We start from the raw sequence: 23,165 nt of genomic DNA, 5'->3' as shown, positions 1-23,165 counted from the left end.
AATGTTTTTGGGATCCCAGCGGGTGTCGTAAGGTAGGTAGGAGGTTTCAGAAATTCCGCAATGCAATTATGATTTGGAAATGCGATTGACACGGATCTTGCTCCCGAATCCGGAAGTGAACAGATGACGATGGTTCGTTGGTTTGATAATATCTCGATACAATTGTGATTTAACATTATATTTTGATATACTCATACTATAGTGTTAAATTGTGATTGGATTGATGAACTATGCTGTTTGGAATGAAAATGTAGAGATAATGAGTTTAATGCAGAATGAGGAAATGACGTAAGGGTTTCCATCCGTGACATTCGCGGATTCCCCAGTGAGGGAGTTTGTTCCAGAGGCGGGAGAAAAGAGGAATGAAGGAGTGAAGGTGAGCAGAGAGTCTTGATTTTGGCAGTTTAACCATAAGAGGGTTGCAGGCAGATCTTGTGCGACCTGTAGGAATATTTGCGGGACAGAGCCCAGAGAGAGCTGGGGGGGAGGGGGGGCAAGGCCAGAGAGGAGTCGGTAGAAGACGGAAAGACCACCAACCTGCCTGCGGTGAGTGAGTGAGAGGCCCTTGGAGTTAGCTTCATCGTGGGAGATTCCAATGATTCTGAATGCTTTGGTTTCAACAGCGTGAAGACGAGCTAGGTGTGAGGCAGGAGCACCAGCCCAGAGGGGAGAGCAGTATTCCATTGAGCTGCGGATGAAAGCCTTGTATGTGGTGAGGAGCTCAGGTGTGCCAAGGAAGGACTTCGCACGACGGAGGATGCCCAGTCGGCGACTGACTTTGGAGGCCAGATTTGAAATGTGGTTTTCCCAGGAAAGATCATGGCAGATAGTGAGACCCAAAAGCTTGAGTGACAGAACTTCTTGGAGAGGATTATTCAGAAAGTGGATGGGAGGGTTGTCCAGTCGGTCTTTTCGGAGAGACATCGTAAGAGTGTGAGATTTGTCAGGATTGAAAGACATGTTCCATTTGTTTGCCCAGTCTGTGATTTTGTCCAGGTCTGCAGAGAGTGAGGAGGCTGCAGACTGCCGATCTGAGGGATGAGGAATGGAGCGACAGAGAGTAGAGTCATCAGCAAAGAGATAGAGAGGATTTTCAAGAGAGTCAGAGAGATCATTAATGAAGACCAGAAAAAGCACAGGGCCCAGAACACTGCCTCGGGGAACTCCAGCCTGAACAGGAAGAGGAGATGAGAGAAACCCATTCAGGGCCACACGTTGACTACGACTAGAGAGGAAGTCCGCCAGCCATGCGTGGAGATTTCCATGGATACCAAAAGAGGAGAGTTTGGTGAGCACTGAGCAGAGCGGGGTGCCAGACCGTATCGAAGGCACGTGATATGTCAAGGGAGACAGCTCTAATTTCCTGTTTGGCATTGAGGACCTCCATCCATTGTTGAGAAAGCAGAAGCAGCATGTCCAGAGTAGAGTGACAAGGTCTGAAACCAAATTGATGATCAGAGATCAAGCCATTGTAGAAGAGGAAAGATTTCATATCTGAAGCAATGATGGATTCCATGACTTTGCTGATAATTGGGAGAAGGCTGATTGGTCTGTAGTTGCTGGGACCTGTTTTTGCACCTTTTTGTGCAAAGCGGTGATGTTGGCAGATTTCCAAGCAGATGGCAGATGACCTTGAGCAAAAGAGAGGGTGAAGAGAACAGAGAGAGGGAGTGAAAGAGCGGAAGAACAGGATTTTAGGAACCGTGGGCTGATGCCGTCAGGTCCAGTTGCAGAATCAGAATCAGAGTCGAGGGTTGACAGAAACGTTTCCACCTTGTCAGGAGGAAAGGACACAGAGTCCAGGAGCAGCTGGGTACGACTGGGTACGGTGGGTACAGAGAGGGATGGGTTTGGGACACAAGATATAGAGGCAAACACAGAGTTGAGGCATTCAGCTTTTTCACGTGCGGAGTCAGCCGTGTGGCCGTTTGAGGTGAGGGAGGGGATGGAGGGGGAACAAACACCAGAAACAGATTTGACCAGACGCCACCAGGATTTGGAAGAGGGAGACAGATAAGAGAGTTCTGTCCTGAGAATGGAGAGATATTGTTTCCTGGCTCTCCTGAGGGTGGACACACACTTGTTTCGGGCTTTGTGAAAGGAAATGAGATTTCCTTCCGTTGGATTTGCTTTCCAGGAGACGAAAGCAAGTCGTTTCTGGGCAATAGCCTCACCACAAGATTCCGTGTACCATGGACGGGAGGAAGGGTATGACAACTGAAGACGAGATGGGATAAATCTGTGCATGAGAGAGAGCAATTTACTTTGGAAGAATTCCCAGGATGAGTTGATGTCAGAGGTGGTAGAGATGGGAGACAAGTCCAGATGATTGATGGCTGCTTGAAGACCGTGCCAGTTGGCCTGAGTGAAATGCCAGACTCGTCGATGCTGAGGAGGCTCTCTGAGAATGGTCAGAGAGATGTCCACTTTAACAAGCACATGATCAGATGAGCCGATTGGAGCAGAAGAAGAGCAGCAGACATTTTCAGGGAAGTTAGTCATAACCAAGTCCAGAAGAGAAGATGCTCCGTTGACTGAGATCCGGGTCGGGAAATTGACAGATTGTGTCAGTCCCAGTGAGTCACAGAAGTCCTTTGCTGAAAAGCCATGGCTGGGGAGAGAGGTACCCACACCCAGCCAACTGGCATGGTGACAATTGAAATCACCACATATGAGGAAGAGAGAGTTGGGATGGGTAGCTAGAAGTTGGTCCATATTATCAGACAGCGAGATGTAGATGGAGTCATCACTGTTTGGTGGACGGTACAACACACATATGAACAAAAGGTGGGAGCGAAGGGGAAGCGGTAGCCAAAGGTATTCCTGGGGGTGAGGTGGAGAGAGGGCAGTGCAGGGCGAGTGAGGAAGAGTTTTTTATAAAGATAGCAACCCCCTCCCCCCCCCTCCCGGACGAGGCTCAGGTCTATCATACTGGAGGAGGGAGTAACCGGGGAGAGATACCAAGGAATCAGAGACATCATGAAGGAGGAAAGTTTCTGTTAAGCAGATCACGTCTGGTTTGTCAGAAGCAACCTGTATGGAAAGATCAGTCAAGTTTGAGCGAAGGCCCCGGATGTTTGAGGTCCATACTGTTAAAGAAGAGGAAGGGGGAGCATCGGATACATCGGGGGGCGGGGGGGGGGGAGCGGTAAGGTAAGATGTGGAAGAGGAGGAAGAGGTAGGGAGAGCTGTTGAAGGTGTGTCAGAGATTTCAGAATAGCTTGGAGAAAGGGAAGAATGGGGCGGACAAAAGGTTTGATGGTGATTGGGTGAGGCGCAGTGAGGTGTTATTTGAGGAGGGGGAAGAGTGAGGCAGAAGGTTGAGGGAGATGAAGGTGAAAGTTGGAAGGGGGAAGAAGCGGGGAGGATGCTTTGAGGAGGAGGGGTGAGAGGGGAGTTTAGGAGGGAAGGGGCAAGGGGGGAAATCTGAAAGGGATGGGTGATGGGGAAGATTTGAAAAAGGTGGGTGATGGGGATGATTTGGAGGGGAGGGGCAAGGGGGTAGATTTAGAGGGGAGGGGTGATGGGGAAGTTTTGGAGGGGAGGGGTGATGGGGAAGATTTGGAGGGGAGGGGCAAGGGGGAAGATTTGAAAGGGATGGGTGATGGGGAAGATTTGGAGGGGAGGGGCAAGGGGGAATATTCAAAGGAGATGGGTGATGGGGAAGATTTGGAGGGGAGGGGCAAGGGGGTAGATTTGGAGGGGAGGGGTGATGGGGAAGTTTTGAAGGGGAGGGGTGATGGGGAAGATTTGGAGGGAAGGGGTGATGGGGAAGATTTGGAGGGTAGGGGTGATGGGGAAGATTTGGAGGGTAGGGGTGATGGGGAAGATTTGGAGGGAAGGGGTGATGGGGAAGATTTGGAGGGGAGGGGTGAGATTGGATTTTGAAAAGTGTACGATTAATGGGAAACGAACATTTATTGCAAAATGAGTTTCTTGAGACCTTCGAGTCAAAAATACATTTGAGGACGCTGAAGGATGGGTGGAGTTCTGGAGAGTTTAGGGAATGTATGAAAGAGGCACTGTAACTGTAAGAGATGGAATTTTTTTTTGGAATCAATAGATTTGGTGAGCAAGTCGAACGCATCCTTTTATAGAAGAAGAAGAAGAAGAAGAAGAAGAAGAAGAAGAAGGTGTTATAGTATATGACAGAATAGTTCTTCAGGGGACAGTTGAAACATTTTTTAACGACGTGAACACGTGATCACGAACAACGTGGTCGAAGAACGAACAAACAAATAAGAACGAACAACGGATAAGAACAGAGAAGGGAATATTATTATTATTTTATTTTTTTTTGAGTTGAGATGAAAACAGAGACAGAGACCGAACGTGAAACGTGAAAAATAGAGACCGAAAGTAATTGCGAACGCAATCGAAGAACCGCTGAGACAGAAACAAAGCCTCAAGCCAAGGTCAGACACGGTAGCCTACTAGTACTACACAAGGCCTCAGAATACGCGACACGAACTAACCGACGATTCTCTACACAGGTATGAAAAACCAACACCAAGAATACTATTAAAGACACACCAATAGTTACCCAAACCGAAAGAAAGATACAGTTTCGACAAAAACACAATTGGGTTTTTTTTTTTTTTTTTTTTTTGTATACTGAATCGAGGCTCGTGAAAGAGCTAAAAACTTGACTTCGAAAGCGTGCGCGCATGGACAGCTTTGAAGAGACGTGACCTCCAATCTTGCGCATGTGCCAAAATTCATATCTGATAGCTAACGAATGGGTATTGACCACAACAAAATCTGTGTTAAGGAGGTTTATGGGAGGGACGAGGGTTAACCCAAACCCCCCCTCTCCCCCCCGTCTGATCACAACCTTCATCGCCCATGATGTACCAATGTTCGTTCACAGCATTAAAAAATATCAGGGTGTCAGGGCGTCTGTGGGGGGTTTGAGTGACTTGCTCCTGATCCAGGTGAGCTTCATGACCCATGTACCTATAGTTTTGGTTTGTTATGTGTTTTTGTTTTGGGCCTATGTTTACCTGCACCACAAAAGGTGGATGGAGGTTATGTTTTCACCACTGTTTTTCTATTTCTTTGTCTGTTTGTCTGTCCGTTTATGAACAATATATCTCGAAAAGTTGTGGACGGATTCAGACGAAATTTGTCAGAGATGTAGATGTAGCGTATGTGACAAGGACAAAATGATTACATTTTGGTGAAGATCCGGATTCGGATCCGGCTGCTATAATTTTTTAAGTGATTCTTCACCATTGGGAGATGGTGAAGCCAAAAACCAAATAGGGCCAAAATATGCTGCAAGGACCAAAATATGCAGATAGGGCCAAAAACACATGTCAGGATATCTCAAAAGGTTGTGGACGGATTTGGACGAAACTTGGTGAACCGGTTGGGTGTCTGACATGAACAAATAGATTCGATTTTGGTGAAGATCTGAATATGGATTTGGACATGAGAATTAGTTAATTTTTTCAGTGACGATTCACCATTGGGAGATTGGGCTGAAACCAACATATACTTTTTCTATCTTTATTTGCACATCGTAACCCACAACTTCCATGTGAAAAATAAATTCTACAAATTTCAGAAGATTTATTAAAATTACAAAACTAAAATATCTTGGTTGGATTAGTGTCCCACACCCTGAGTTAATACTTGGTGGAAGCACCTTTGACAGCATTTACAGCTGTGATTCTGTTGAGATCGGTCTCTACCAACTTTGCATACCTTGATTGGGCAATATTTGCCCATTCTTCTGTTCAAAACTGTTCAAGCTCAGTCAAGTTGTGTGTGGAACATTGATGGACAGCAATCTTCAAGTCATTCCACAGATTTTCGATTGGATTTAGGTCGGGGCTCTGACTGGACCACTCAAGGCCATTTATCTTTTTGTTCCTTAACCACTTCAGTGTATCTTTGGCTGTGTGCTTCAGGTCGTTGTCATGCTGAAAGGTAAACTTCAGTCCCAATTTCAGCTTTTTTTGCAGAGGGCAGCAGGTTTTCCTCCAGGAATTTTCCATATTTTGCTCCATCCATTTTCCCTTCTATCCTTACAGGTGCCCCGGCTACTGCTGATGAGAAACATCCCCATAGAATGATGCTGCCACCACCATGCTTCACAGTGGGGATGGTGTTCTTTGGACGATGTGCTGTATTGAGTTTGTGCCAAACGTAATGCTTTTCATTCAGACCAAAAAGTTCCATAAAAAGTTCCAATCCATAGTTCCAAAAAGGCCTATAGCTCTTTGAAAGTTGCCATTGGCCTCTTGGTAGCCTGATCAGTCTCCTCCTTGCTTGGTCATCAGGTTTGGAGGGACAACCTGTTCTCGCCAGGGTCTTTGTGGTGCCATACGCCTTCCACTTATTAATGATTGCCTTGACTGTGCTCCAAGAGATATTCAAGGCCTGAAGCACAACTTCACCTGCAGTAAGGATGTTTGATCGTATTGAAACAGTTGGCGATGTATTCAAGTGTTTGAAAATGAATACTCAGTATTCAAGTGGGTCATCATTTTTTGAGTCTTCGGACCCAGAAAATAGCAAGGAACTGTGATACAGAAATAGACCACTGTTACGGATTTGTCACTTCCGTTGTTGTGGTTCTCATCCACTGTAAACATTTTTGGTTGCATGTACTATTGTTGTTATCGTTTAAGTGAAATAGAGATTACTGTTTTCAAAAGGTAAAAGAAGTTAGTGTTTTAAAAAGAAACCGGAAACCGGATCGGGAACCGGACGACGAAGAGAAAAGAAGAAGAGGAAAAAAAGAGGCGGAGCAAGTGAGGTCGGAAAAGGATCCGAGCTGCGTTGAGGTTTGGAGCAAACGCTGGCGAACGGGAGTCACTAGCGAACTTTGGGGTTTCCTGGCAAAGGGATTCCTGCGACAGAGTTGTTTTCGCTGTGACAGATAAACCTGCGTGACAGGTTTTGCAGTTGATTCTGAAGAGAATCATTGGAGTGCCGTGACATCTCCGTTGGCCATTTTGGCCATTTTGGCCATTTTGCCTCGCGCTTGATTGGCCATTTTGCCGTTGGCCATTTTGCCTCGCGCTTGATTTCGCATCGCTCCAGGTTTTTCACCTCGCTTCAACCATTTCACCGCATCCAGATGTTAACCTGGTGTGTGTGTGTAACGTGGATTTCGAGTGGGAATCTGCGGTTCGCCGTGTGGGGAGCCGTTGAACATCCATACCCGAAGGTGTGATTTCCCAGTCGCCTATTGAGGACACTTTTGCCTATCTTTGGCAGTGTGACTGTCAACCGAGTGGGATTCTGGTCTCGATACAACATTGTTCTGACGATCACTGGAGCGTGGATCGATTTTGGTTTGAAGCTGGGACAGAGACATTGGGAATGTTCTTTTCGCTCACTTGGAGCTCAGCGAGTTATCTTGTACGAAACTGATGGTACCATCATAGGAATGATATATTGGTTGTACAACTGATTAATATTATTATTGTACTGTTATTCTTGTGTGACCTTAATACAATACTTGTTTGTTGGTAACAATTGGTGTGGTTTCACCATTGATCTTTGACACACAGAATAACACATCTTTCTGCCGTGACTCCTCTCAGGGCTCGGAGGTACACTGTGACCGGGGTTTGGGGAGGAGCACGTAACACCACAGACATGGTCCAGGAACCAGCCTCGAGGATAAAGCCTCTTGGAGGTTGTGAATGAAGCCTTTCGGAAGGTGCGTAATGAGCCTGTCTGTGAAAAATCACTAATTTGTTCAATTTATCAAAAGGGTTTAAACAAGCCAGACAAGTCAAAGGGTAGGGGGCACACAAATAGTGGTCACACAAATAGGACGGATGAAGTTCTTTCGCTTTTTTGCAACTTATCTCGTGGATGGTACCACAAATATAAAGTCACATTGGCAGGAGTTGCGACCGTTAGTGTAACAACTCGAGTAGATTGAGTGGCAAGAAATTGCAAGGTTTATGATGAGTACAAAAGGTAGCACCGGGGTTAGAGCCCCTGATCTTTCTCATCAAGGTAATTCTCTTACTGGCAACATTGATAACAAGATGTTTAATGATGGACAATCCTTCAACCTTGATGGGAGGGATTGTGCTGAGGGCAGTATGGGCGTTAGTCATAACACTCCCGGACTTCTTACACCTTGCAAGACTTCTTACACCTTGCAAGACTTCTTACACCTTACAAGACTTCTTACACCTTACAAACTTCTTACAAGATGATCGATCACCATTGCAACTTTTAATGTTCGGCTGCTTTTATCAAGTCATAAACAACGTGAATTTGAGCAACAGAGTCTTGCTGTTATCTGCATACTGAATGAATGAATGAATGAATGATCGTTTTAAGGCCATTTTTCCTGCTAGAGCGGGGGTTAGCCTTGCGGGCCCCATGACGATCATGGTTCCCTGTTTGAGGCAATGTTTTATGGCCGGATGCCCTTCCTGGCGCCAACCCTTGGTCGCCTCTTATGATGCGCAGGGATACGGTGTACCTATTCTAAATCGGGGTACACACCATGATCATTCATCCCAGCAAGCTGGTACTCAATTTGCTGACCTCAGAAGGATGACAGGCTGAGTCAACCCCCCTGGCGTTAATTCATCGATCGATCGGGATTCGAACCCAGGATCCTAGGATCCCAAGCAGGGACCCTAACCGCTAAGTCAACACCAGGCTTGTATGTTATCTGCATACTACGCAACATTATCTACCATTACATGCTCCTTTGATGCTTTCTGCTGGCTCTGTTGTGTATTACGGATGAAAAATAACAACAAACATTTTGAAAATGTTCCAGCAAACTTGAGCAAGTCAGGAAAACTTTCAAAATCACATACCTGTGCCATTTTCTTCGGTGATGGAATTCTACAGAGAGTTCTAATGACCTTTTTTAAATTTTGAATCTGCAAACAAAGCAGAATTCAGTGTTAGAATGCAAACATTCCTGTTTGAAGTTTGAAGGAATTGGATTCAATAATGATTGCATGCATATTGGACTAATGATGATAACAACCAGATGGTATTCATAGAATACTTACCATGCACAGTCAACTTGGTGTGACCCAACTCTTCTGTTTTTGAACATTTTTTTTCTTTGATCCAATATGGCTACCAGGCCACGTGAGCGATGACATCATAAATTAATATTTTCTAACATAATTATTGCAGAGATCACGCCCAATACATTTCAAACTGATCAAACGAGGCATTGTCCCTGTCGAATTATGACATAATTGTGGCACCAATGACGTCATCGTTAACGACACCTATTCCCCACATGGAGTTCTTTACAATGAGCCATGTTTCAATTGTTTGCATGTGGCGGTTTTGGAGATATGGAGGTGCAAAATGTTTAGATTTTTCCAAGATGGCACCTGTACCACATGACCTATTGGACTAATGGCATATTAGACTAATGATGATAATAACTAGATGGTATTCATAGAATACATACCCTGCGCAGTCAACTTGTTGTGAGCCAACTCTTCTGTTTTTGAACATTTTTTTTTCTTTGATCCAACTTCCAACTTAAATACCAACTTCTGTCCTGGAAGTCCTTGGTGTCCTTGTGTTTTATACTTCTCCCTCCCCACCCCTCCCCCCCCCTTCCCACGCCTCCTCCCCCCAAGCCCTCTCCCTTCCACACATCTCCCTGCTCTCAAATGTTGTGTTTGTGTGCTTCCCCTTCTCTCCCCATCTTGTCTTCCGCTCCCTCTTTTTATATATTTTGTTGGTCTGGTCGATTTGTTTGTGAAGTAAATGTTAGCTCTTTCACGAGCCTCGATTCAGTATACGAAAAAAAATAAAAAAAATAATCCAATATGGCTGCCAGACCACATGAGCGATGACATCATAAATTTATATTCTCTAATATAGTTGTTGCATAGATCACGCCCAATACATTTCAAACTGATCAGACCAAGTGTTGTCCCTGTCGGTAGTGACGTCATAATGATGGCACCAATGACATCATCGTTAACAACACCTATTCCCCGTATGGAGTTCTTTACAATGAGCCATGTTTTAATTTTTTCCATTGAACGGTTTGGGAGATATGGAGGTGTAATGTTTTTCCAAGATGGCGCCTGTACCACGTGACCTGTGACGTCATAATAATGATTAAAATATTCTACAGGAGAAGGCACTCCTATGGTGAAAATTTCATGTCAATCGGACCAACGGTTGCCGAGAAAATGTATTTTTAAAATGCAGACATACGGCACACGTTACGTACGTAACTGAATGCTTAACCTTACTTTTCGCTTAGCAGGCGCAGGGTAATAACTAGAACTGCCGCTTCTAACTGTGAGCAGTTATATCGGGTTTTGAATGATGCTAGATCCAATGCCAATGCCATCCCATCACGATGTCATCCCATGCCACACACGTTCCAATGGCGATGTCATCCCATGCCAACCATTCCAATGGCGATGTCATCCCATGCCACCTGTTCCAATGGCGATGTCATCCCATGCCACTCATTCCAATGGCGAAGTCATCCCATAACCACCCGTTCCAATGGCGATGTAATCCAATGCCACCCATTCCAATGATGAAACTATCCTATGATGATGCCATCCGATGCCACCCGTTCCAATGGCGATGTCATCCCATGCAACCCGTTCCAATGGCGAAGTCATCCCATAACCACCCGTTCCAATGGCGATGTAATCCAATGCCACCCATTCCAATGATGAAACTATCCTATGATGATGCCATCTGATGCCACCCGTTCCAATGGCGATGTCATCCCATGCACCCCGTTCCAATGGCGATGTCATCCCATGCAACCCGTTCCAATGGCGATGTCATCCCATGCCACCCGTTTCAATGATAAAACTATCCTGTGATGATGCCATCCGATGCCACCCGTTCCAATGGCGATGTCATCCCATGCAACCCGTTCCAATGGCGATGTCATCCCATCCCACCTGTTCCAATGATGATACCATCCTATGATGATGCTATCGAATGCTGCCCGTTCCAATGGCGATACAATCCCATCATGCTCGTTCCAATGAGGATGCCATCCTATGATGATGCCATCCCATGCTGGCTGTTCCAATGACGATGCCATCCTATTACGTCATTTTTATCAAGCGATATTTCTCACGGCTAGTCAATGCGTGTGATCCTTGCGTGCGATCACCCCCTCACCCCCTGCGTGCGATCACCTCCCCCTCCCCCCCGCTATCACCCCCCACTCGCTATCACCTCCCCCTGCGTGCCGTCAGCTCCCCATGCGTGCCGTCAGCTCCCCATGCGTGCCGTCAGCTCCCCATGCGTGCCGTCAGCTCCCCCTGCGTGCCGTCAGCTCCCCCTGCGTGCCGTCAGCTCCCCCTGCGTGCCGTCACCTCCCCCCTGCGTGCCGTCACCTCCCCCCTGCGTGCCGTCACCTCCCCCCTGCGTGCCGTCACCTCCCCCCTGCGTGCCGTCACCTCCCCCCTGCGTGCCGTCACCTCCCCCCTGCGTGCCGTCACCTCCCCCCTGCGTGCCGTCACCTCCCCCCTGCGTGCCGTCACCTCCCCCCTGCGTGCCGTCACCTCCCCCCTGCTTGCCGTCACCTCCCCCCTGCGTGCCGTCACCTCCCCCCTGCGTGCCGTCAACTCCCCCCTGCGTGCCGTCAACTCCCCCCTGCGTGCCGTCACCTCCCCCCTGCGTGCCGTCACCTCCCCCCTGCGTGCCGTCACCTCCCCCCTGCGTGCCGTCACCTCCCCCCTGCGTGCCGTCACCTCCCCCCTGCGTGCCGTCACCTCCCCCCCTGCGTGTTGTCACCTCCCCCCTGCGTGTTGTCACCTCCCCCCTGCGTGTTGTCACCTCCCCCCTGCGTGTTGTCACCTCCCCCCCTGCGTGTTGTCACCTCCCCCCTGCGTGTTGTCACCTCCCCCCTGCGTGTTGTCACCTCCCCCCTGCGTGTTGTCACCTCCCCCCTGCGTGTTGTCACCTCCCCCCTGCGTGTTGTCACCTCCCCCCTGCGTGTTGTCACCTCCCCCCTGCGTGTTGTCACCTCCCCCCCTGCGTGTTGTCACCTCCCCCCTGCATGTTGTCACCTCCCCCCTGCGTGTTGTCACCTCCCCCCTGCGTGTTGTCACCTCCCCCCTGCGTGTTGTCACCTCCCCCCTGCGTGTTGTCACCTCCCCCCTGCGTGTTGTCACCTCCCCCCTGCGTGTTGTCACCTCCCCCCTGCGTGTTGTCACCTCCCCCCTGCGTGTTGTCACCTCCCCCCTGCGTGTTGTCACCTCCCCCCTGCGTGTTGTCATCTCCCCCCTGCATGTTGTCACCTCCCCCCTGCGTGTTGTCACCTCCCCCTGCGTGTTATCCTCTCCCTTGTGCAGTGTGTGCGATATGAGAGGGTGAGGAGCAGGAAGGGAGAAGATTTCGGTGTTGAAGTCACATTTTACATTAGGTGTAATTACGCATTAAAAACTATTTCCCATTTACATGCACATGCATTCACATGTTATCAGAAGTAAATAAATTGTGTAGATGACATCATTTCTGGATCTGATGAATTAACAGAAGCTATTTTGTAAAACTCTATGTGCCACATCTAACTCAAGATGTTCAATGTCATACACGTCTACTCCCATGGGATCCCCACAGGTGCCACACGGGTATTTCGTTCCAAAAGAAAGGTTTGTTTAAAATTTGATGATAAAAGCTCAAATGGTAAAAAAAAGTTAAGGCTTGGACACGTGCACACATATCTACTCACATTCCTGGGGTAAAACGCCAGAATGTTGGGCTGTGTTGGGCAAGCAATCCTCGGATACTGGAAAACTTCAAATGCATCATCGGTTGTCAAATGATCAAATGCAAAGAAAGCTGTTGCAAGGAGAAGATCGATCACCTGTGAGAAACAGACATGACAGAATTATAAAAGATACCATGGGCAGGAGGAAACAACCTCTTTTTTTTCAGCTCGTCTACGACAAAGTTGAGCTGAGCGTCTACGACAAAATCAAGCTATATTTCTCACGGCTAGTCAATGAAATGTTTCATATGTTTCAAATCCTCCACAAGAAACTAAACCTTTAACTTCTCACTGCATCTGGGTCCACAATTCCTCTTTGTATTTCCTTGAAATGTTACTTCAGCATTCATTTTACAAAAATGACGTGCAGGACAATGACATCAGGAGACGTCGGTGTACATTTGAACGAATGCATTGAGATCATTACACAATGCACATATCCATTCATTCGATTTGAATCTGGGCTCTCAGCACGCCAAATAGACAAAGCAATGTTTGTGTGTGTGAGTTGCAGATCGAAAGTGGAAGAAAATGTTCTCACTGGAGCACTAGTTGACACTTCGATTTCCACCTTGGGAGGATCTGTCATTCCTTTCCAATTTGCATAGCAGAAATCTCTGATGCACAATGTGGACTGTACAAATCAGAAAAGAAGAAGGGAAGGAACAAAAGATTTTCATTCGAAAGGTATCCTCAAAAAATAAAAACAAACACCGGCTTCCGGGAATCGTTAGCTTTCCAAATCATTAACGAGTTGTGGCCACAATCTCATCACTTTGTTGTAGGATCTAAAAATCAGTATTACTCGGCCTTTGTTTGAAAAGGGAAGTGTGAGTGAAATGAAATTGTGAAACAAAATGGAGTTGGATAGCTTTTAAAGTCATCCGATGGACTAACCTTCAGCACTTCGTCCACGGAGATGTATGGAGCATCAGACGGGAGATGGAGCCCGCTTAGCGCTTGAGCATTTCGCATGACATGGTATATTACCTGCGAGGGCAGCACAATAAAGTTATATGTACAATATGCTCATGACAAACATTATGGCCCACGAGTGCTTAGGTAAGTTACTGATTGCTCGGTTTGATTAATAAAAGTATCTATTTTATTTTTTTTAGATCGCTTTCTACACTCTCACCACAGTCCGCTCCTCACGAAAGAAGCCCATCTATTGGACCCAATGCACTCCCTTCCAGCAAAGAGAGGGGATTTCCACAAGGTGGACTACAGGGAATGACAGATGACAATGTGGCCACACTTCCTGCCCCAGACTCCCTCAACATCAAGGAGGCATATCTATATTTTTGTGATGGGATCAGTGAGGCCTCCAAGTCCATAATTCCCTGTGGTTGCCGCACAACATCCATACCAGGCTGGGTTCTCGAGTGCGAAAAGCTCTTTGATGCCTTTATCGATGCACCTAACGAAAAGGAAGCCTCTGATGTCGCAGCAGTCAAAATCCCGATTGGATGAACTTTGCAAGTCACAATGGGGAGAAGCTGTTGAAAGCATCAATTTAATCCACTCAAACCGCAAAGCCTGACAGCTGATCAATCACGTGACTGGGAGAACAGCAAAATGACGACCCTTCCCTGTTACTCCAAATTTAATTGCCGCACTCCCGTTAGGCCCATCAAACCTGTGCAATGGTTGCTCACATATGGTTGGTTGCCCATGCTTTATCCACTATAACATCAAACAAGAAAGCAGCACGTGCCATTTTTCAAGTGTTTGGTATGACTCGGCCGGGATTCCAACCTCCGACTTCACAGACTCAGAGCGGATGGGTCTGTAACCATTTCACCAAAGTGTCTGGTGATTGGGTCTGGCATTTACCTCGATGCTACTTAACATCTCGACCCTCCAACAATAAATTCACAAACTAATATGCTCTATTGTTCCAGAAACACATAAATTAATGCATTATCCTAAATGGTGTACTTTCCAAATCCATAACGAGACAAAAGGCAAACAAATCATCACTGGTCACTTCATGTTGTATCTTGTGTCATCTCGACACTAAACTAGTTTGGAAAAGAAATGCAAATGCTAAAGATATACAAAAACAAACAACCTTCACAAGGAATCAAACAAGTTAAAGGACTCACACCTTCATGAACCAATGATGGAAGCTTACCTCCATGAGGATTCCCTGTTCTAATAGTGGGACAACTCCAGAATCCTGAAAGACAAACAACAATAGAAAGGTCATAAAAGATAGGCAGATTTATCGGTACTCAAGTCATTGAACATCAACAACAAGATTTAAGGAACATCCAATTTTATCGTTATCCAATTGTCGCTGAACAACTCTGTTGCTCTATCTCACCCTCTCCATTCTCTTCACCCTCTCTTTTGCTCAAGGTCATCTGCCATCTGCCATCAGCTTGGAAATCAGCCAACATTACCGCTTTACACAAAAATGTGCAAAAACAGATCCTTGCAACAACAGACCAATCAGCCTGCTCCCAATAATCAGCAAGGTCATGGAATCAATCATTGCTTCTGACATCAAATCTTTCCTCTTCTCCAATGGCTTGATCTCCGATCATCAATTTGGATTCAGACCAGGTCATTCCACTCTGGACATGCTGCTTCTGCTGTCTCAACAATGGACGGAAGTTCTCAATGCCAAACAGGAAATCAGAGTTGTCTCCCTTGACATATCACGTGCCTTTGATACAGTCTGGCACCCCACTCTGCTCACCAACATCTCCTCATATGGTATCCATGGAAACCTCCACACATACCTTGCAGACTTCCTTTCTGGTCGCAGTCAACGTGTGGTCCTGAATTGAATTCTCTCTTCTCCCCTTCCTGTTCAGGCTGGAGTTCCTCAAGGCAGTGTTCTGGGCCCTGTACTTCTTCTGGTCTTCATTAGTGATCTGTCCGACTCTCTGGAAAATCCTCTCTATCTCCTTGCTGATGACTCCACTATCTGCCGCTCCATATATCATCCCTCAGATCGGCAGTCTGCAGCCTCTTCACTCCCTGCAGACCTGGACAATATCACAAACTGGTCAAACAAGTGGAACATGTCTTTCAATACTGACAAATGTCACACTCACTTTGTCTCTCCGAAAAGACCGACTGGACAACCCTCCAATCTACTTTCTCAATAATCCTCTCCAAGAAGTTCTGTCACTCAAGCTTTTGGGTCTCACCATCTGCCATGATCTTTCCAAAACCACATTTCCAAGCTGGCCTCCAAATCCAGTCGCCGTCTGGGCATCCTCCATTGTGCAAAGTCCTTTCTGGGCACTTGTGAGCTCCTCACCACATGCAAAGCTTTCATCCCCATCTCAATGGAATACTGCTCTCCCCTCTGGGCTGGTGATCCTGCCTCACATCCAGCTCGGCTCCGCGCGGTTGAAACCAAAGCATTCAGAATCATGAGAATCTCCCGCGATGAAGCTGATTCTGAGGGCCTTTCTCTCTCTCACCGCAGGCAGGTTGGTGGTCTTTCTGTCTTCCACTGACCGACTTCTCCCTCCCCGGCCTCGCTCCCCGAGCTCTGTCTGTGCTCTGTCCCCCAAATATTCCTGCAGGACGAACAACATCTGCCAGCAACCCTCTTCTGGTAAAACTGCCAAAATGAAGACTCTCTGCTCACCTTCACTCCTTCATTCCTCTTTTCTCCCACCTCTGGAAAAAAGTCCCACACTCTCTTCAATCCCTGTCTTCCCTCCAGGTCTTTAAAACAGCTGTTCTCCACCATCTCTTATCTTCCCCCATCCAAAAATCTTTTCCACCCCCGTTAAAACACCCCAAATCCACCTCTTTAAATCCCCAACTTATTTTCTGAAATTCCTAGAAGTGTTCATTTGCTCTATATCGTGTACCCCTTCCTCCTCCCCCAGCCCTCCCCCTTCCACAGATCCACCGACGTCCCTGTTCTCTTCTGTTGTTGTGCTTGTGTGCTTCCCTCTCTCCCCCTCTTATCTCCCGCTCCATTCATTGCATGTTTTATGTGTCTGTGCATGTTTTCAGGTTCAATGTGTTAGCTCTTACATGAGTCTCGATTCTGTATCCAAAATAAATAAATAATAATAATTAAGGTCCATCGAATTGGATTGTACTTCAGGGAAGTATACCGATCCACAGGTGGACCTTGTGACTGATTGGAGTTGAAACGCAGGTGGACCTTGTTTGCAAATCAAAGTGGAACTGTGAAAAGTCTTTGTGGAGAAGCATGAGCAAACTTTCTTCTTCATACAACATTGAATAACTGATATCTCAGAAAAGACAATGATTTGGAACAAAACCTCATTGTTGATGTTATATTTGAGACAGTCCCCCCAAAATAATCCTTTGCATGGGTGGAAGATGAAAAAAAAAATGGGGAAACAAGTACAGCAAGGCTGCATTGACATCACTTTCCAGGTGGCAATCACATTACAGCAACTGGTCTCACACAGGCAATCAGCAGTGTCTTGAGACTCGTTGCCAAGCCACATGAAAGCTTAGTTCATGCTTCCTTTGCCTGGGCATTTATCAATGTTAATAATTAAAACGTTTTTGTCCAAGTCAAATTTTTATTGACTTGCACTGGCTGGATCCTTGGCCATCTTATACTTGGTGCGATAAGTGGTTTGGAAGCAGATGCAAAACTGACACAGACATTGGATCTGATATCGAAATCGACACAGATTTTAATGATCACTAACTTATTGAGCTTCGTCATGATACTCCGACAACACATTGGACATAGCACTGTGTAGAAATGCAAGGTAGAGTTGAAACTCAGCAGAGAATGAATTGTCCACAATATGACATCATCATCTATCTATAATTCCATTAATCTCTGTGTGTATGTGTGTTTGTATGTGTGTATGTGTGTATGTTTGTCTGTGACCGCTGTTTCTCGACAACTACCGGTCCGATATACTTTAAACTTGCCAGGTATATTGCTGGGGACCCGAGGATGTGCCTTTTCAAGGTTTCATATTAATCGGACAAGTAGTTACCGAGCTATGGCGATTTCTTTACCAAACACTGCAAGCCGTTCGCTTTGGACCAAACCATTGCATGTAAATAGAGGGGGGGGTTCTGTGGTCGTTGCGAATGGACCAAACCATTCATGTAAATAGAGGGGGGGGGGGTTCTGTGGTCGTTACTGCCACGTGGTTTCAAAGTTTTTTTTTGTTGTTGTTGTTTGCACGCATGTTTTTTTGCACCCACGTACGGGCACGCCCTAGGATGTTTACACACACACACCCCTACACAAATTTTTTTTTTTTTTTTTTTTTGGCAAGTAACAGGCACCCACGTACGGGCACGTCCTAGCTTATATATAGTACGGGCATGCCCTAGTCTATCTATAATTCCATTAATCTCTGTGTGTATGTGTGTATGTGTGTTTGTATGTGTGTTTGTATGTGTGTATGTTTGTCTGTGACCGCTGTTTCTCGACAACTACCGGTCCGATATACTTGAAACTTGCCAGGTATATTGCTGGGGACCCGAGGATGTGCCTTTTCAAGGTTTGAAATTAATCGGACAAGTACTTACCGAGCTATGGCGATTTAGCCGTTCGCCGTTCGCTTTGGCGTTGCGAATGGACCAAACCATTGCATGTAAATAGAGGGGGGGGGTTCTGTGGTCGTTGCGAATGGACCAAACCATTCATGTAAATAGAGGGGGGGGGGGTTCTGTGGTCGTTACTGCCACGTGGTTTCAAAGTTTTTTTTTGTTGTTGTTGTTTGCACGCATGTTTTTTTGCACCCACGTACGGGCACGCCCTAGGATGTTTACACACACACACCCCTACACAATTTTTTTTTTTTTTTTTTTTTGGCAAGGAACGGGCACCCACGTACGGGCACGTCCTAGCTTATATATAGTACGGGCATGCCCTAGTCATACTAAAATACGCAATTTGGCGTCTGTCTGTCTCTTGATGTTGACCGTAATACATTCGGTCATAACTTATCCAATCTCAACCAAACTTGACAGGAGGATTAAGGGTTACACAATATAGGTTGCACACCCTCCCCCCCCGCCCCCCCCCATCCCAAGGGGGTTTTCCTCGTTAATGGGGATGCGTGTTGAGGTGTATATCTGTGTTAAGATAGCTTTATCGTGACGTTTTTCCAAAGCTGCTTCTAATAACAAAAGCATAATATTAATGTTATTACATACGAATAACATCTCCCCCTCCCCAAGGGCTTTTTACTCCTTGAACAAATGCCGTTTATAAATGCATCGTTTTGTGGGAGCACCGGGCACCTACCAGAAGTAAAAATATTATAAACCACAAACTCGTTTGATTACCTTTTTAAACACTTGCGAATGCTGTTCAACACTAAACTGAAATAAATTTGGAGGAATCTTGACATCTGTGGGACAAATGTCACTTGCGGAACTGAGTGAAGATCTACTGCAATCTATATACGCAACAAGGATAAATAACATGACCTTTCCTGCCGCTAACGTGGCGTTTTTCGAAGGCCGCTTCGGATAACAAAAGAAATGAATAACATTTGTGATAATAGTAGTATGTGAACGTGGTTGGATGTCAATGAAAGATAGTCTGTCGGGAGCCGTTGGTGAGGAATGTGGATGGACAAAAGGACCACCGAGGCACTCGGAAACATGGTGGTGGGATGAGGAAGTTGGAAAGAGGCTTGCCCAGAAGAGGAAGAAGTTCAAGGAGTGGCAGAAGGCGAAGGGTACGGGATCAGAAAAAGCAGAGCATGAAAGTTATAAGGCAGCCAAGAAGGCTGCAAAGAAAGAAGTAGCAAAGGCGCAGGAGGCATGTAGGAAAATGTTCGGAGAACGCTTGGATTCGGAAGAGGGTCAGAGAGCGGTATTCAGGATTGCAAAGCAGATAGCGAAAGAGAGGTGTGATGTGATGGGAGTGAGTTGCTTGAAGGATGAAGTGGGACAAATCGTTGTGGACCTAGATGGAAATGGAATAATAAAGGAAGATGGAAAAGCTAAAGGAAGATGGAATAAAGGAAGATAAAGGAAGGAAGATGGAATAAAGATGGAAGATAAAATAAAGGAAGATGGAAAAGATATATAGAAATGCTGTTGAATACAGAGAATGAATGGGATGGCAACATAGAGAGTAACACAGTTTTAGGACCGGCAGAAAAGATACCCGAGGAGGAAATTGAGGAAGCGATAAAAGCAATGAAGAGTAGAAAAGCGGGAGGGCCGACGGGAGTTGTGGGAGATATGTTGAAAGCAGCAGGAAGTTGGGGTGTGAAGAGAATGACAGAGATCTGTAATCTGGTGGTGAAAGAAGGCCGCATTCCAGTGGCTTGGGAACTGAGTACCCTCGTCCCTCCATACAAGGGGAAAGGTGACACTCTGGAGTGTGGCTCGTACCAAGCGATAAAGTTATTGGAGCATGGAATGAAGGTATTGGAAAGGGTGTTGGAGAGGAGGATAAGGAAGAAGGTGAAGATTGACGAAATGCAGTTTGGATTTATGCCAGGAAGAGCAACGACAGACGCGCTCTTTATTGTGAGGCAGTTGCAGGAGAAGGATATGGAGAAGAGGAAGAAGTTGTTTCTTGGGTTTGTTGATCTGGAGAAAGAATTCGACAGGGTTCCACGTGAAGTATTGCCATGGGCATTGAGGAAGTTAGGAGTGGAGGAATGGTTGATCAGAGCAGTGATGGCAATGTACAAAAGAGCGCGCACAGGTGTAAGGACGAAGGACGGGAACAGTGGTGAGTTTGAGGTGAAGGTGGGAGTGCATCAGCGGTCGGTACTAAGTCCACTACTATTTGTAGCTGTGATGGAGGTGCTGGCTCAGAACGTAAAGGAGGGTTTACCATGGGAGTTGTTGTATGCAGATGATCTGGTGTTGATTGCGGAAAGTATGGATGGACTGAAGGAAAAGATGAACAAGTGGAAGGAATGTATGGAGACAAAAGGTCTGAAGGTGAATATCGGAAAGACGAAGGTGATGGCAAGTGGTAAAGCATGTGGTGAGGTGGAAAGAACTGGGAAGTGGCCATGTGCTGTGTGCAGGAAGGGTGTCGGAGTGAACTCCATTCAATGTTCAATGTGCGCTGAGTGGGTTCATCAAAAATGTAGTGGTCTGAGAGGGTCATTAACTAGTGTGGCAGCTACATTCAAATGTAAGGTGTGCACATAGGGAGCTGCAGATGGAGGAAATCCTTGGCAGGAAGGCTGCTTTTGGGTCTCACTATCTGCCATGATCTTTCTTGGGAAAACCAAATTTCCAAGCTGGCCTCCAAAGCCAGTCGCCGACTGGGCATCCTCCATCGTGCGAAGTCCTTCCTCGGCACACCTGAGCTCCTCACCACATACAAGGCTTTCATCCGCAGCTCAATAGAATACTGTTCTCCCCTATGGGCCGGTGCTCCTGCCTCACACCTAGTTCGGCTTCACGCTGTTGAAACCAAAGCTTTCAGAATTATTGGAATCTCCCACGATGAAGCTATCTCTGAGGGCCTTTCACTCACTCACCGCAGGCAGGTAGGTGGTCTTTCTGTCGTCTACCGACTCCTCTCCGGCCTTGCACCCCCAGCTCTCTCTGTGCTCTGTCCCCCAAATATTCCTACAGGTCGCACAAGATCTGCCAGCAACCCTCTGATGGTTAAACTGCCGAAATCTCGGCTCTCTGCTCACCTTCACTCTTTCATTCCTCTTTTCTCCCGCCTCTGGAACAAACTCCTTCACTCCCTTCAATCCCACTCCTCCCTCCAGGTCTTTAAAACAGCTGTTCACCACCATCTCTTATCTTCCCCCATCCAAAACCTTGATCTTTTCTACCCCCGCTAATTCACCCCAGATCCATCTTGTTTGAAATTCCAACTTCTTTCCTGGAAGTCCTGGCAGTGTCCATATGTTTTATACCTCTCCCACCGCCCCCTTCCCATGCCCCCCCCCCCAAAGCCCTCGCCCTCTCTCAGATCTCTCGATGTCTCCATGTCTCTCGGTCCCTGCTCTCAAATGTTGTGTTTGTGTCCTTCCCCCTGTCTCCCCATCTTGTCTACCGCTCCCGATGTTATATGTTTTATGTGTCGGTTTGTCTTTCTGTGTGATTAATGTTCGCTCTTTCACGAGCCTCGATCTTGTATACAAAAAAAAAACAAAAAAAAAAAACATGTTGAGTTGGATCTTGGAGACGGCGTGAAGCTGGACGGTGTGAAAACATTTTGCTACCTCGGAGACATGCTGAATGGAGAAGGTGGATCAGATCAGACTCGGCAACGGTTGCTCGAGTGAGATGTACATGGAAGAAGTTTCGGGAACTGAGTGGCGTGCTGACGAGGAGGGGAGTGTCATTGAAGCTGAAGGGAAAGGTGTATGCTGCCTGTGTGAGACGTGTTATGATTTACGGGAGCGAGACATGGGTAATGAACGTAGAGCAGCAACGAAGGCTGGAAAGGGTGGAAATGCGAATGGTTCGGTGGATGTGCGGAGTATCGTTGAGAGAGAGAAAGCCAAATGATGAATTCCGAAAGATGATGGGAATAGAGCCTGGGATTGATGCTGTGAAGAGGAACAGTTTGAGATGGATTGGTCATGTGTTGAGGGAGGATGAAAGTGACTGGTTGAGAAGAGTGATGGAAATGAATGTAGAAGGAAGTAGAGGTCGGGGAAGACTGAGAAAGACTTGGTTGAAGATGGTGGAAGAAGAAATGCGGGTAAGGGGGTTAACAAGGGGAGATGCAGAAAATAGGGCAAGATGGAGAAGATTGTCATGGGGACCGCAAGGCTAACCCCCGCTCTAGCAGGGAAAATGGCCTTAAAATGCATGTTGTATAACAGCATAATATTAATGTTATTACTAAATAATATTGTCGTGGGGATGGCTCTCAGTTAAGACAGAGTGTCCACAGATGGAATTGAGCTTACTTTGAGGCGTTTCCAATTGATGGCGGATCATACGCGATATGGAATGAAGAATGCCGACTTACCTTCATGGACGCAGGCATCTTCACCCCTGCAAACAATATTAAACTCACACGAACATGGAATTTAGAATGTACAAAAGGAATATTTATTAACAGAACCCAATAACAAAGGATGCGATGATAGCTAAATCCCCGAATGAGCACTCCGACACACAGATTTGCACACGGACTGGGGAAGAGAACAAATTAAAGGAACTGTTGTGTTTGTGAATGCGCATCTTATCTCTGTCTGCAGTCGTCCCAGCCCCAAACTCGCCGTCCGGACGCGGCTCCATGCTTGGCAGGAAGGAGGCCTCAGTCCACCTCGTTCGCGCGCTGCCAGTCCCCAATGAGACACCCCTTCGCCCCGGTCCCGTCCACCGGTGCGCCACAGGCCTTCCGCGCAACTCGACCGGGTCGTGTCAGCTCGCTCGTCCAGCCGTGCCAGGATCCGTCCACATCCTCCTGGACTCGGTTCGGAACCGCAATGCACCCACTTTTCAACAGGGAAGAGAGAGAGTCGAGGGCGAAGTTGGCGAAAAATGGTAAGCGGTCGAGGGA

At 46.7% G+C, this 23,165-nt stretch overlaps 2 protein-coding genes across 2 annotated transcripts in view; both read right to left on the bottom strand.

Moving 5' to 3' along the window:
• Positions 1-13,892, bottom strand: part of LOC137414571 (protein mono-ADP-ribosyltransferase PARP6-like) — a 32,839-nt gene extending 18,947 nt beyond the window's left edge. The window contains exons 1-5 of the mRNA XM_078786270.1: positions 13,863-13,892; positions 13,622-13,714; positions 13,266-13,358; positions 12,686-12,820; positions 8,808-8,873 (exon numbers count right to left, since the gene is read on the bottom strand). Coding sequence (XP_078642396.1) covers positions 8,808-8,873; positions 12,686-12,820; positions 13,266-13,358; positions 13,622-13,714; positions 13,863-13,892 — 417 coding nt within the window. The remainder of the gene's footprint in view (positions 1-8,807; positions 8,874-12,685; positions 12,821-13,265; positions 13,359-13,621; positions 13,715-13,862) is intronic.
• Positions 13,893-14,278: 386 nt separating this feature from the next.
• The window catches only part of LOC137414570 (uncharacterized), a 94,321-nt gene continuing 85,434 nt past the window's right edge, over positions 14,279-23,165 (bottom strand). The window contains exons 15-17 of the mRNA XM_078786269.1: positions 22,629-22,654; positions 14,862-14,906; positions 14,279-14,410 (exon numbers count right to left, since the gene is read on the bottom strand). Of these exons, the coding sequence (XP_078642395.1) occupies positions 14,279-14,410; positions 14,862-14,906; positions 22,629-22,654 (203 nt within the window). The remainder of the gene's footprint in view (positions 14,411-14,861; positions 14,907-22,628; positions 22,655-23,165) is intronic.

This window comes from Myxine glutinosa, chromosome 11 (assembly GCF_964187855.1).
Source record: "Myxine glutinosa chromosome 11, kmMyxGlut1.1, whole genome shotgun sequence".
NCBI classification, from domain to species: domain Eukaryota; kingdom Metazoa; phylum Chordata; class Myxini; order Myxiniformes; family Myxinidae; genus Myxine; species Myxine glutinosa.
This window is presented reverse-complemented; position numbering and strand designations above follow the sequence as displayed.